Source organism: Schistocerca americana, chromosome 1 (genome assembly GCF_021461395.2).
Source record: "Schistocerca americana isolate TAMUIC-IGC-003095 chromosome 1, iqSchAmer2.1, whole genome shotgun sequence".
Lineage (NCBI taxonomy): Eukaryota > Metazoa > Arthropoda > Insecta > Orthoptera > Acrididae > Schistocerca > Schistocerca americana.
Genome location: NC_060119.1, coordinates 174,622,439 through 174,638,358, shown reverse-complemented (window position 1 = coordinate 174,638,358; position 15,920 = coordinate 174,622,439). Strand labels below are relative to the sequence as shown.

The following is a 15,920-nucleotide window of genomic DNA, read 5'->3' as shown; positions in this document are numbered from 1 at the left end:
ACAATTTCAAAGGAGAGAAAGGAAGAAAAGCCACAAATGTCTAATAGTCACAGACAACTGAGTGTCAGAACGCTCTAACCTAGTTGCGTCACACTGCCATATTTACTGAATCATTGATAAGCAGAAAGTTGTACGTAAAGCTATCAAATGAAAGAGAGTCTGCAGATGTTTTTTCACCACTGTTAGCAATCCAATTTCAATTCATGGTGACTGAAAACTAAATGTGGAGAGTTACTGGAAGGACAGGAGAACAAACAGAGCGTTCTGGGAAAAGTCTGGAATGGACTACTTTTTTATGAATGTGACGGAAATTATATAGAGACTGGCAGGACATGTAGCCAGAAAAATAGACAGAAGATAGACCAAGGATTTTATCATATTCAAGGAAATAAGAAAAAAGCGAGGACATGATCACACAGAAGATGGTTGAAGAACGTGGATGTACGACACTGAAGAACACAATGTACGGAAATGTACGGAGGAGCCCTTTATCCAGCAGTGGATGTCAAATGGCTAATAATTACGAGGATGGTGACGAAGATAATGAAAATGAAATCTTAAGAGTGCGTAGAAAAAAACTGAATTGTGAAATCCCTATTGTCATATCAAGGAGAAACGCCGTTATCGAAAGGAAAAGAAAAAAAAAAGATAATAGATGAAGATAATTTAATTTTTACACAAAAAATTCAACAGAAGTTTAAGACATATGATTATTTTAAAGGAAAGAAAGAAAGAAAAGCCATAAATTTGTAATAGTTCTACGAGTAACTATCAGAACACATCACTTTCAGCAGTTCTGCTTCAATTCATGTCGACTGGAAAAGGCAACTAAAGCAGACGGAGTGGTTATTGCTTTGTTAGGATGATAAGTTTAAGAAGAAAGCAAGATATCAATGTCGTGAATATTATAACTATCAGTGTTGATTTACTTTAACATGATGGAGGTAATGGTAGCTTTAAAGACTCCAAGCCAGTCAAATGTTAACTCAAGGAGCATTATCTATAATAGTCATTCACAACTACAAAAAATTGATAATATTTCACATCAATGTGATCGTTATCCTGATTTTCTCAGCAGGTCTTTTTTTGTGACTGGTTCGATGCGGCCCGCCACAAGTTTCCCTCCTGTGTCAACCTTTCTTTTCATCTCACAAGGGGAGGCCACCAATTGTGAAATTCAGATTCGATTCATACTGCGCATAATAAAAGCTCATGGCCAGAGGTGTAATGTGGCAAAGCACCAAGATGCACTTCTCAGCTGTTGTCGAGAAAATCGACAGTCAAAAGAAACCGTTGCCGTGAAATACTCTCTACGATTAATGGTTTTCTACAGCGTCATAGCGCAGCGGCAAGCGCTGGGGTTCGTAATCCGAAGGTCGCCGGATCGAATCTCGCGCCATGCAATATTTTTTTATTATTAGTTTTTTGCAATTCAAATATATATATATATATATATGCATGTTGCTGAAGGCGGATCGCTCTCCAATTGTACCGCCTCCATTTTTCCGTTTGTTTAACAGGGTGTACCAAAGCTGTCCCGTCCGCACTGATTTTCGACGATGTTATAAGTTGCGCTAGGGACCGCATCTACCTTCTTTCGAAGTTAGCAGGCAACTACGCTGTTATGGGGCGGCTCGTTTCGGCCCATTCAACATCTGTCCTTCAAGTGTAACGAGCGAGTGACGGAGTTTATATTTCGTACCTGCCACAGCAATTTTGTGTTCGTGGGGTCTCTATTCTAATTCGAACGTTTGACTTACGCTATACGTATTCGTTTCTACGTCTTCCGTTAACTATACGTGGTTAACATTATGAAGACAATTAATAACATTTGTGAAATACAACTTCGTTTGCGGAAAACATAATGATGTTCGAAGTCGCCAGTTTTTCCACGACAAACGACTTTCAACAACTTATTATATGCATAATTGTTGCAACTGATTGCCGGGAATTATATATATATATATATATATATATATATATATATATATATATATATATATATATATATATAGTGCAGTGACAAAATCGCTCACAGTGCGGAATGCAGGGAGCACGTCTTTGTAGCAGCGAAAGGGTTAATGCGGCCGTGGTGGCTTTACTTCACGAACTGCGCGCTCCCCCCTAAACGTAAGCTTGCGAACTATGCTATACCATGGCGCTGCTTCTATTGGCGCGTGCGTCGTGTGCAACTGGCAACGCAGCAATCTCCCGCGTCTAGGCTATAGTAGACTTCCCTTGCCAGAAATGCACTTTTTGTCAGTACTAGCCTGCTTTTTATGTTCTCCTTGCTCTGCCTAGGTAACAGAATTCCTTAACTTCGCTACTTTATGATGCCCAATTCTGACGTTAAGTTTCTCGCTGTTCTCTGTTTTGCTCGTTTTCTTTATCTTCCTCTCTTTGGTTTACTCTCAGTTAGTATTCTGTACTCATTAGACTGATGATTCCCTTCAACACATCCCGTAATTATTCTTCACTTCCATTGAGAATAGAAATATCATCAGCGAATCTTATCACCGAGATTCTTTCACCTTTAATTTTAATCCCGCTCCACAACCTTTCTTTTATTGCCGTCATTACTTCTTCGATGTATAGATGGAACGCAGGGACGAAAGATTACGTCCCTGTCTTACAACCTTTTTAATCTGGGCCCTACGTTCTTGGTCTTCCAGTCATACTATCCCCTATGGGTTCTTATACATATTGCATGTTACTGATATTTCCCTACAGCTTACCCTATTTTTCCCAGAATTTCTAACACGAACATAAGGACTTTACAGGTCAAGTTACTAGTTGAGAAATATGGTCAGTTAATTTCTCCGACCACAGTGCCTATCACATGTATCTGAAACTCGACCGACAAAATATTTTTATGGGAAGGGGCGTGTGGCAGATGAATGTCTCCTTGTTACGTGATACCACGTATTTATACATTTGTGACTATTACAGCGCCATCTATCACAAAGCGAAAAATATGGTCCAACTAAGACATTCATATCTCTTTACGTACTACACGAATAGGTAATAAAAATTGGGGGTTCCTATTTTAAAAAACGCATTCGATTCCCGGTTGACCTATGGCAGCGCCATCTAGCGGACGGAATTTGCTTCGTGATACATTAACCGTGTTAAAATTGACCGTCTATCAATTGCGGAAAAGGTCGATATCGTGTTGATGTATGGCTATTGTGATCAAAATGCCCAACGGGCGTGTGCTATGTATGCTGCTCAGTATCCTGGTCGACATAATCCAAGTGTCCGGACCGTTCGCCGGATAGTTACCTTATTTAAGGAAACAGGAAGTGTTCAGCCACATGTGAAACGTCAACCACGACCTTCAACAAATGATGATGCCCAAGTAGGTGTTGTAGCTGCTGTCGCAGCTAATCTGCACATCAGTAGCAGACAAATTGCGCGAGAATCGAGAACGTCGGTGATGAGAATGCTGCATCAACATCGATGGCGTCCTCTTGGGTAAAATATTCCGGAGGTAAAATAGTCCCCGATTCGGATCTCCGGGAGGGGCTACTCAGGAGGACGTCGTTAGCAGGAGAAAGAAAACTGGCGTTCTACGGATCAGAGCGTGGAATGTCAGATCCCTTAATCGGGCAGGTAGGTTAGAAACTTTAAAAAGGGATATGGATAGGTTGAAGTTAGATATAGTGGGAATTAGTGAAGTTCGGTAGCAGGAGGAACAAGACTTTTGGTCAGGTGAATACAGGGTGATAAATACAAAACCAAATAGGGGTAGTGCAGGAGTAGCTTTAATAATGAATAAAAAAATTGGAGTGCGGGTAAGCTACTACAAACAGCATAGTGAACGCATTATTGTGGCCAAGATAGACACGAAGCCCATGACTATTACAGTAGTACAAGTTTATATGCCAACTGGCTCTGCAGATGATGAAGAAATTGAAGAAATGTATGATGAGATAAAAGAAGTTATTCAGGTAGTGAAGGGAGACGAAAATTTAATAGCCATGGGTGACTGGAATTCGAGAGTAGGAAGTGGGAGAGAAGGAAACATAGTGGGTGAATATGGATTGGGGGAGAGAAATGAAATAGCAAGTCGCCTGGTAGAATTTTGCACAGACCACAACTTAGTCATAGCTAACACTTGGTTCAAGAATCATAAAAGAAGGTTGTATACATGGAAGAATCCTGGAGATACTAGAAGGTATCAGATAGATTATATAATGGTAAGACAGAGATTTAGGAACCAGGTTTTAAATTGTAAGACATTTCCAGGGGCAGATGTGGACTCTGACCACAATCGATTGGTTATGAACTGTAGATTAAAACTGAAGAAACTGCAAAAAGGTGGGAATTTAAGGAGATGGGACCTGGATAAACTGACTAAACCAGAGGTTGTACAGAGTTTCAGGGAGAGCATAAGGGAACAATTGACAGGAATGGGGGAAAGAAATACAGTAGAAGAAGAATGGGTACCTCTGAGGGATGAAGTAGTGAAGGCGGCAGAGGATCAAGTAAGTAAAAAGACAAGGGCTAGTAGAAATCCTTGAGTAACAGAAGAAATATTAAATTTTATTGATGAAAGGAGAAAGTATAAAAATGCAGTAAATGAACCAGGCAAAAAGGAATACAAACGTCTCAAATATGAGATTGACAGGAAGTGCAAAACGGCTGAGCAGGGATGGCTAGAGTAGAAATGTAAGGATGTAGAGGCTTATCTCACTAGGGGTAAGATAGATACTGCCTACAGGAAAATTAAAGAGACCGTTGGAGAAAAGAGAGCCACTTGTATGAATATCAAGAGCTCAGATGGAAACCCAGTTCCAAGCAAAGAAGGGAAAGCAGAAAGGTGGAAGGAGTATATAGAGGGTCTATACAAGGACGATGTACTTGAGGACAATATTATGGAAATTGAAGAGGATGTAGATGAAGATGAAATGGGAGACACGATACTGCGTGAAGAGTTTGACAGAGCACTGAAAGACCTGAGTCGACAGAAGGCCCCGGGAGTAGACAACATTCCATTGGAACTACTGACGGCCTTGGGAGAGACACTCCTGACAAAACTCTACCATCTGGTGAGCAAAATGTATGAGACAGGTGAAATACCCTCAGACTTCAAGAAGAATATAATAATTCCAATCCCAAAGAATGCAGGTGTTGACAGATGTGAAATTAGATTAGGAAATGAGACACTTAAAGTAGTAAAGGAGTTCTGCTATTTGGGGAGCAAAATAACTGATGGTGGTCGAAGTAGAGAGGATATAAAATTTAGACTTGCAATACCAAGGAAAGCGTTTCTGAAGAAGAGGAATATGTTAACATCGAGTATAGATTTAAGTGTAAGGAAGTCGTTTCTGAAAGTATTTGTATGCAGAGTAGCCATGTATGGAAGTGAAACATGGACGATAAATAGTTTGGACAAGAAGAGAATAGAAGCATTCGAAATGTGGTGCTACAGAAGAATGCTGAAGATTAGATGGGTAGATCACATAACTAATGAGGAGGTATTGAATAGAATTGGGGAGAAGAGGAGTTTGTGGCACAACTTGACATGAAGAAGGGACCGGTTGGTAGGACATGTTCTGAGGCACGAGGGGATCACAAATTTAGCATTGGAGGGCAGCATGGAGGGTAAAAATCGTAGAGGGGGACCAATAGATGAATACACTAAGCAGATTCAGAAGGATGTAGGTGCAGTAAGTACTGGGAGATGAAGAAGCTTGCACAGGATAGAGTAGCATGGAGAGCTGCATCAAACCAGTCTCAGGACTGAAGACAACAACAACAACAACAACTTTAAGTAGATAGAACTTTTTATGAACAATATTTTTTCTGTCTGATTTACATTTAAAGACGCGTGCTAGCACATTCGAGACCGTTAACATAATTTTATAAACTCTCGATCTAGACAAATAAAAGCCATATTAAAAATTAACATCGCTCTTCCATATTCTTGACCATGTCAAGCCTAATAAAACAAAACCGTAGAAACAGGAGACGTGCCGACTCTGAAGACACGAACCCGCGACCACGAAGCAACCCTGTAGTTGAGACGATCTAAGAAGACCACTGATAGCTTGCAGCGCTGTTGCTAGCTGTGAGCCACGAAGCGCTAACGGCTGCAAGCCGAAACAGTGGTCGTCTATAAAGCTCTGAGAATACTGAGGGGTTCCCGTAGAGAAATCACGGTTATTGGTTGAGGTAGTCCCGCGGAGCTGCCACGTCCAACCCACTGCAACTGTCAGGTATGCTATACAAAACGGTGAACCAACATTAAGGCTAGGAGGGAGCACACATTCACGCACAACATCTCGGTATGTTGTCTCTCGCGTGACGCCAACGAACGGGCCGGTAAGATACGAAGAGCAGAAAAATTTTTATGAGCGCAGGTATCGATTCTAATCAACACGCAGCTCACAATCACTCAGATGACTGGGAAGCAGCACGAACAGCACGTTTAAATTTTATATAAAATGTTAAGATATAAATTTTCGAAACGAATTAATCTCACACATGAATAAATGTGCGAGATGCAAGCATTTTGCACTGGGATGGTTTTGTGAAACCATCGCTACTAGTGTGCTAACAGTGAACACTGTAGTGCCAGTTATGCTGCTAATAACATTTTAAACTGTGGTGCAAAACAAAGTACGTGCTCCACATTATGCAGCTCACTGTGTTCAGTGGGAAGCAAGACAAGATGCCGCAGAGGACGTTGAAGAAGAGCCGTTTATGTAGCCCAGGGAAAACATTTCCAGCTCATGACTACTGTCTTTAACTTGCGGCTCACAGGTGCACAAAGGACAATGCAACACAACTGCACACCGCTTTTCTGTATGTAATTGGGAGACCTGTGACGATCCAGACAGATCGTTACCATCTCCAGCGGGAGAGTTCCGCCAACACTGTGACATGTGAAGATAGTGGACTGAATAGCACCTGGAATAGAACATGTATCAATGGCCCTGGATTCTCTTCATCGATGATGACAAGATTTGTCTGACATTTAATATCTTCGGAGAGTGTGGAGGCGACCACAGTGTTTCAATATGGATATGGGCCAATCATGTTTTGGGCGAGAACCTTTTATCAACGTCTCTCACCGCTTATCGAAATCAAGAGTACTTTAATGGCTGTATAGCATTGGGACAGGATCCTCCAAACTATTCTCCAGCCCTAACATTTCGGCGATGGGTTCATCTTTCAGGACGATAGTGCACCAGTAAGCTATTCCCGTCTCGTGTACGACTTCCTCCGAAAAGCAAAATTAACTGAATGGAATGGGCTGCGATATTTACTGACATCAGGCGGATTGAGTGTGTTTGACATTTGTTAAAAGGTGCAGTACGTCATCGTAGGAATGCTCTTAACGCACTGGATAACCTCAGGGAGGCGATGTGAAACACTTAAACAGCAATGTTTCGACCATGTCGTGGACAACATGCCAAAGAGTTGAGCTATATGATACCGAATGTCACTTTGCAGCAGGTGTCAATGTTACACATGAGAAGTTTCGAACAGACTGCCTTTATTTTGCTTACCGTTTTGTTCCGTTTCGCAGTGAGGTCTCTTTTAATTTCCTATAGGCTTTTCCCTCATTCTTTGTTCCCCTCTTCATCGCAGATTTGCAGGTATCGCAAAATAGTTGCCAGCTTTCAACTGCGAGGCGCAAACAGTTGCAGGCCAAAACGATTTCAGAGCAACTGCGCAAAGCAGATAAGGAGTTCGTTTTGATAATAGCGCAGTGTGTTTCTCATTGAGATATGCCATCTGAATGTTGGTTGTTCACGAAAATGTCATGTTAACCATCGTGTAAGGGCGAGAAAAGTTTACCAACACGTGTCAGAATTCGACATTGACAGCTGCTCGACCATGCAGTATCGCACAATAATGCCGAACCTTGAATGATGAAATGGGTTTCTTTACTGTAGGAAACGTATCCACACTACCATTGTGGATGACGTTTGGAGCACCACAGTCTGTCAGCACGGGAACCGTTGTTGCGGTTTCCTCAGCTTGTGGTGTGTGGCGGAGGATAAATGTGTACCTCTGTCGCGTCTCCCATTTCCTGTTCCTTTCGTGAAAGGCCTGCGGTAAGAACGAGTGCAAATGGACTCGAATCTCTCTGATTTTATCTTCACGGACTTTTCTTGAGGCATACGTAGGGGGAAGCAACATATTTATTGACTCTTCTAGGAACGTACGTTGTCGGAACTTTAAGAGTAAACCACGCTGTGGCCCGTAACGTGTCCTGCAACGTCTGCCACTCTACTTGGTCGATCATCTCCGCGACCATTTCTTTGTTATTAAATGAAATTGTAATGAAACGTTTGGTCCCTTAGGACCTCACACACATTTGAACATTTGCAAAGAAACGTGCCACGCCTCACTGGATCTTTTCTGTTTCCCCTGTGAATCATTTTTGGTACAGATCCCATACTGACTAGCAATATTGAAGTATTGGTGGAAAGAGATTTTTGTAAGCTACTTCCTTTGTTGGCGGACTAATTCCCTGAAGATTCTTCTGATAAATCTGATGATGCCAATCTTCTTTCCCTGTTGTGAGGACGACAGAGACCCCCTCAGTACCTCAGCTTAGACGAAGTGGAATCTTACGACGTTTTTCCAGGTTTCCGGATAAATGTGAAATTCAAAATGTAGTTTAAGAACTCAAAAATAGCAAGTCTTCTGGAGAAGATTCAACTGTCGTGGAAATGTGTAAAAATGCCAGTGACGACATGACAAAAAACTTCAGAAACCTTTGGGCGAAATTTAGGAGATTTAAAAAATTCCAGAACAATGGAAATTCGCTTTGACGCATCTTTTACAGAAAAAAATAAATAAGGCAGATTTTGAGAACTACAGACAAATCTCCATGGTATCTGTTACGTTCAAAATCTTATCCAAGCCTCTCTAAAGTATTTGGAAGAACAATTAGACCACCAGCTCGGTGAACACAACGGGGGATTTAGAAATAGCCAGTCCTGTATAGAATGGGTAATGGATTTCAAACTGATCGTAGGGAATTATTGCCTTTTGTGCGGCCTACAGTCCGAAGACTGGTTTGATGCAGCTCTCCGTGCTACTCTGCCCTGTGCAAGCCTCTTCATCTCTGAATAAGGGTTGCTGTCTACATTCTTCTGGGTCTGCTTACTGTATTCATCCCTTAGTCTCCCTCTACAACTCGCCCCTCCCCCCACCTACCCATCCACCCACGCACAGACACACACACACACACACACACACACACACACACACACACACACACACATACACAGACACTTCCCTCCAATTCTAAGCTGGTGAACCCTTGATGTCTCAGAATGTGTCCAATCAACGAATACCTCCTCCTTCTCAGATTGTGCCACAAATTTCTTTTCTCCCCAGTTCTACACGTTACCTCCTCATTAGCTATGTGATCTGCCTATCTAATCTTTAGCAATATTCTGCAGCACCAAATTTCAGAAGCTTGTATCCTCTTCTTGTTTAAACATTTTACCTCCATGTTTCACTTACCAACATGACTACAGTCCAGACAAACACTTTCAGAAAAGAGGGGTCCAAAGAAATGTAGACTCTCTTTGTGAGTCAATATTAATGGAATATAATGACATACCGTTGCAGTTCTTGCACAGGTGGAAAGGTTATTTTATGTGTTCAAAGGGAGCCCCATTAGTAGCCAAACAATGTCGATGTCGCTGAGCCGTTGACAGAACTACGGATGTTAGTGTTGGGTGGGTACTCAACAGCTCGTCTTCGACCTATCCATCGTCCACACAAATTTTCATCCAAGTAGGCTCTGACATATCTGTGGTAGTGAGGCGGAGCGTCACCTTCTTGTAGGTAAAATCTATCAGTCCCAAATATCTCGCGGATGGCAGGTAAAATCGATGTTTGCAGCATGTGAATACACACCTCACCAGTTACGGTACAGTATCTTCAGAGAAGAATGGGCCAATCAAACCGGGCGATGACAGATCACACCACATATTAAAACCCGGTAGATTAACGTGCTTGTCCAGGTGAACGTGTGGATTTTCAGAAGCCCAGTACACGCAGTACCGTTCAGTTCGAATTGCGCCTCGAAGAACCAGATAACCACTCTCCCTGCAAATCGTTCGCGAAGCATGCCTTCAAGCCATACGCAGTACTCCATCCTTCAGTCCGGGTCGTCCTCGTTCATAGCGTGCAGCGATCTTGGAATGTACACTTTTCATTTCGCAGCTTTCAGAGCTCGTAATATTCTTTATCGGCTAACGCTGTTTTCACGTGCACCCTGCTTCACAGATTTCTGAGGCGCGACAAACCATAGCTGGAAGCTGGACTTGTTGATGTTTTTGGTCGACCAAACCTTTCCTTATGCACAGTGTGAACAGTATCGTCGGTTTCAAATTTATGCTGAACACTGTAAATTGTTATACGTCTTGGTGGCTGAGTTCTGCACAAATTACGTCGTTGCCGTTGTACCTCCATCATGTTTGCGTACTTTCAGTACCACTTCAGTAAGACCCTACATTGCTCTGACAACAATCTTAATTCATTCATCAATACACTGTCGTCTGCTCGAAAACGCGGGCCAAGACGTGCTGAGAGAACAATGGACTACAATAGCTCGCAGAATTGCAACGATATGTCATTGTGTTCCAAAGATATTAACTAACAAAGAGTGTCTACATTTTTCAGGACACTCTGGTATATTTGATATCAACAACTTTCTATTCTTCAGAACTGCTTTTCCTCCCACTGCCAGCCTACATTTTATCATTTTATATCCTCTCTACTTCGGCCATCATCTGTTACTTTGCTGCCCAAATAGCAAAATTCATGTATTACTTCATGTGTCTCGTTTCCTAATTTAATTCTCTCAGCATCACCAGATTTAATTCGTCTACATTCCATTATTCTTGTTCATCTTATATGTACCTCTCAAGACACTGTCCATTCCGTTCAACTGCTTTTTCAAGTCCCTTGCTGATGGAATTACAATGTCATCAGAAAACCTGCTCCAAACTTCGTCAAATTCTTCTCACAGTATCGTATCTTCCTACGGATCTCCATCTACCAATTTCCCTTCTTTGCTTAGGACTGATTTCCACCTGAGCTCTTGATGTTCATACAACTGCTTCTCTTTTTTACAAAGGCCTCTCTAATTTTTCTGTAGGCGATCTTCCCCCTAGTGATATATACTTCTAAATCCTTACAGCTTTCCTCTAGACATTCTTGCTTAGCCATTTTATACTTCCGGTCAATCTCATTTTTAGATGTTTCTATTCCCTTTCACCAGTTTCATTTACTCCATTTTAAAATTTTCTACTTTCATCAATTAAATTCAATAATCTAAGTGTCATCCAATGATTTATACTGGTCTTGTCCTTTACCTATTTGATCATCTGCTACCGTGTCGATTTTATCCCCTAAAGCTACCCATTTTCGTATCAATCGTTTCCTAATTCTCCCTCTGTAACTCTCCACAATCTCAAGTTCTCTAAACTTATCCAAGTCCCATCTCCTTCATTTCCTATCTTTTTGCAATTTCTTCACTTTTAATCTTCTGTTCCTAACAGAGTCCACCACTGGCCTGAAAAATCTTACAACTTACAATCAGTTTCCGAAATTTCTGTCTTACCATTTCGTAATCAATCTGAAACCTTTTAGTGCGTTCACAGCTCTTCCAAGTATATAGCTTCGTTTCATACTTCTTAAACCAAGCATTAGCGATTATTAAATTATGCTCTGTGCAGGATTCTACTAGGCGGCTTCCTCTTTAATTCCTTCCTGCCCTGTCCATATTCACCTACGATTTTTCCTTCTTCTCCTTTTACTACTGTGGTACGCCAGTCCCCCATCACAATTAAATTTTCGTCTCACTTAACTATCTGAATAATTTCTTTTATCTCACCATACGTTTCTTTAATTTCTTCATTATCTGCGAAGCTAGTGGGCGAATGAACTTGCACTACAGTGGTGGGTGTGGGTTTCGTACATATCTCGGCTGCAATAATGCGTTCAATATGCTGTTCATAGTAACTTACCCGCATTCCTATTTTCTTTTTCATTATTAAATCTACTCCTGCATTATTCCTATGTGATTTTGTATTTATAATCCTGTATTCACCTGACCAGACGTCCTCTTCCTCTTATCACCGAACTTCACTAATTCTCACTCTATTGAACTTTAACCTTTCTACAGGAGATAGACAAAATAATCTGAACACTTGTACTTAGTTGGGAATGGTTTGTTAATAAGGGGTTGGACCCCCATTTGCCTGCGACTCTTCTTAGAGTACTGGCATATAATCATTGTACAGTCGTCCAGTGGAATGTTACGCCACTCTTCTATCAGAGCCTCTCATAAATGCTGTAGTGACGAGGGAAGCAGAAATCTGCTATGTAGTCTGCACTCCAATACCGCCCAAAAGGGTTGTTCAAATCCTGGGTGTGTGCTGGCCAGGGAAGTCGCTTCAGTTCAGTTTCATGCTCCTTATACCACGATTGTACTGTCCTGGCTGTGTGAATGGGCGTATTATCGTCCTGAAATGTGGCGTCATTGTTGGTGAACAACATTTGAAACGTGGGGAGTACCTGATCACCTAAGACGTTCACACAATCATTATCTGTGACATGGCCTTTGAGAGTAATGATGGAATCAGCAAAATACCATGACATGGCTGCGCACACCATCGCACTTCCACCTCCATGCTTAATTGTTGTAATCAAACACTCAGGACTGGAGGCTTCGTTTAGCGTTCTCCAGACGTAAACCCGGTCCGATGTTGGAAGTAACGAAAACGTTGACTGGTCGGACCTTATGACTTGTTTCCATCAGCCGTCCAGGATTTATGCTCCTGACACCATGTTTTACGCTTCTTTGCGTTGGTTGACATCACTAATGGTTTCGGTATAGGAGCTCGTCCATTAATTTTCGCTTTATGCAGTTTTCGGTGGACTGTTTCGATAGATACGGGGTTTCAAAGATGGCTATTGAGCTCTGCAGACACTTTAGTCGCCGTAGTTTTGTGTTGTTTTGTCACAATTCGTGTTAGCGTACGACGATCTCTGTCATTTAGATTTGATATGCGCCCACTATTACGTTTACACGATGATGTCTTTCCTTGTTGGAACAGTTGCTCTTGAAACATTCAATAAGTTGGCTGTCTTGGTTACTCATGTTCCAGCTAATCAGACCTCACAAACTGCCCTCTTTGGAACTCTGTTAGGTCTTTCATTGCACGTCGACTTCAGCCTCTGAATGCAAATACGAAGTGTGCACTACTCGTAAACAACATGCATTGATGCCTAGTGCGTACTGAACACGCAGAGTCCAGCCCGACACGTGCCTTACCTGCATTGTTGACCGTCAAACACAACCGTCCCATTACTACCACTGTTCACATTATTTTGCCTACCTCTTGTGTTTCCCTTTTTAAATTTTCCAACTTACCCGACCGATTAAGGGATCTAACTTTCCACTCCCCGATCCATAAAACACCAGCTATTTATCTTTATGACTAAATCGTCTTGAATAGTCCTGCCCGGAGATCCGAACAAGGGACCACTTTACCTTCGGAACATAGTTTCCAAGAGGACTCCATCATGATTTAACTATACAGTAGAGCTGCATGCCCACTTGAAAAAATTATAGCTGTAGTTCCCCTTTGCTTTCAGTCGCCCGCAGTACCAGAGCTGCAAGGCCGTTTTGGTTGTAGTTACAAGGCCAGATTAGACAATCACCAAGATTGTTGCCCCTTCAGCTGCTGAAAAGGCTGCTGCCCCACATCAAGGACCATACGTTTCTCTGTCCTCTCAACAGACACCTTGCTGACGTGGTTACACCTACTGTACAGCTACCTGTATTGGTGCTGAGGCAAGAACGCCTCCCCACCAACAGCAGAGTCCATCGTTCATTGCCTAAGAAGCAAAGATGTTGTTAGGACGTTTGTAGACTTCAAGAAATTCTGCAACTCAGTAGACAAACAAGACTCTTCGACACTCTAGAAAGATTCGCCGCAGGTAAAAAGCATTGGAAATAATTATAGAAACATTGACAGAAACGAATTTCAGAAAAAAATTCCATGGAGAAATTTCGGAACTATATGAACTAAGAACTGGTTTAATCCGAGGTAACAGCCTCTCCCCATTGTTCTTTAACTGCATTTTGGATAAGATATAAGGAATGGAATCTTAGACTTCAAGAGAAAGGAGTCAAAAAACACAGACTGGGATATAAAAACTCGAATGCCAACGCCAAACCCAAATGTCTAGATTTTGGAGATGTCAGAAGTATTTTCCGGAATTGCCGATACAGCAACTGAGAAAATCAACCTGTTGAAGGAGACAGCGGAAAAGGCTGGATTACCGTATTCTTTCGAGAGACAGAATTCACAACGAACATTAAAAAAGCTTCAAAATTCCTAACCACAAGATAAGGTAGACTGAACAGAGTGAATAAATTGAGGTACTCATGGGGCTACTTAGCCAAACAGCCAAGTAAACAAATACACACCACAAAAAAAGGAAAATCGCTTGTCAATTCACGAAGGACTTTTACAGTAAAAACCACTCTCAGTGGAAACAACAATCCAACACTACAACGCTGCCATGAAACCGGAGTGGCTTTATGCGGCGGAATTTTCAGTCCTCAACAAAAAGGGAGAGGTTAAAAAGTTGGAGAAAAAGGAAAGGAAGGTCCTACGGAAAATACGCAGTCCAAGAAAAGTTCGGAGTGCGTGGTTGAGAAGAAATAATTACTAAATCTACACCCATATTAAAAAACTATCTGATACTCTTAGTAAAAGGAAAATTTAGTTTTTTGATAGTCACTTGGTCCGGACGAAACCGAAAATACTGAATAAAAATAATATTTGACTACTTCGACAGAAATGCCAAAACGTAAATCAGCTGGTTCAGGAAAGTGAAAAATGACGTAGCAGAAATTAACGCCACTAAAGTAGAAATTGTAGGCAGGCCAACTTCTCGAGACAAGATCAGGAATTTCCAGGAAAAGGTCAGAAAGCTGATCACAGCGTGAACAGATGACAGAAGGAAAGAACGCATTGAAAAACTTCTCGGCACAAACTGTCGTTTATGGTGCCTACTGTTGTTTTAGATTAAAACTGAAGTTTGGGAGTGTTTCCAACTAAGCGGCGACGCGTTCCACGCACACCCTACAAGTTCTTCCACTAGAGAAGAACGTCCTTCAAAATTTGAATGAGACTCTTCTTAGCTCCTTAGCGTTTCTAAAAACCGCTGTTTTACTCCGTTTTCAAACTGAAAGTCATTCATCGTACAAAAAGTCGCTAGTACTTTGGATTCGACTGCTTAGATATCACTTCGTCAAGTATATTGAGTGCTGCATAGTACTTCCTGTTGCTGCGGCTGGTAACGACTTCGTAAAATACGAGAATTTTCACCGTAGCATACTAAGCATACGATAAGACGCTTCTTATGACTATCCATTAACTGCTGCTCCGATCTCTGCGACTGAAATAATATTGACTAAACCCTTCTTTCACTTGCAGGGCGATCACGGCAGCGGTGCTATGATCGGCGATTCCCTCACAGGAATAGTCTCATGGCTTCACACGGCAGAAAAAGAACCTGTATTAGTCCTGACGAATGTAACCATCTACAAGGACTTCCTTACATCGTACGCCAACTAATTTTTCTTGTAAGCCACCAGTCATAGCTTTTATTAAAGAAAAACTGCTTCTTATCGGTGTATTCATCGTATCTCGAGATTTATTATCATCCTTTCCGCTGTCCTTTCCATTGCTGTGTGGTGACCACTCCATGCCTTAAAAAGCATCCCGATCTGCTGCAACTTCAAACTTGCGCATATCTATGACAGATCCGTAGCTTGAAACCAACACTGCATACGAAGGCAACATTCCATCGTAAGACATTCAGAAGTCGAACATGTAAACCTTTTTTTAATGCAGTCCACC

General features: G+C 41.7%; 1 protein-coding gene across 1 annotated transcript in view; it reads left to right on the top strand.

Annotated features, from left to right (window-relative positions):
* The window catches only part of LOC124625401 (coagulation factor IX-like), a 233,459-nt gene extending 217,781 nt beyond the window's left edge, over window positions 1–15,678 (top strand). The window contains exon 10 of the mRNA XM_047149168.1: window positions 15,495–15,678. Within this exon, the coding sequence (XP_047005124.1) occupies window positions 15,495–15,635 (141 nt within the window). The 3' untranslated portion in view covers window positions 15,636–15,678. The remainder of the gene's footprint in view (window positions 1–15,494) is intronic.
* The last annotated feature ends 242 nt before the right edge of the window (window positions 15,679–15,920 follow it).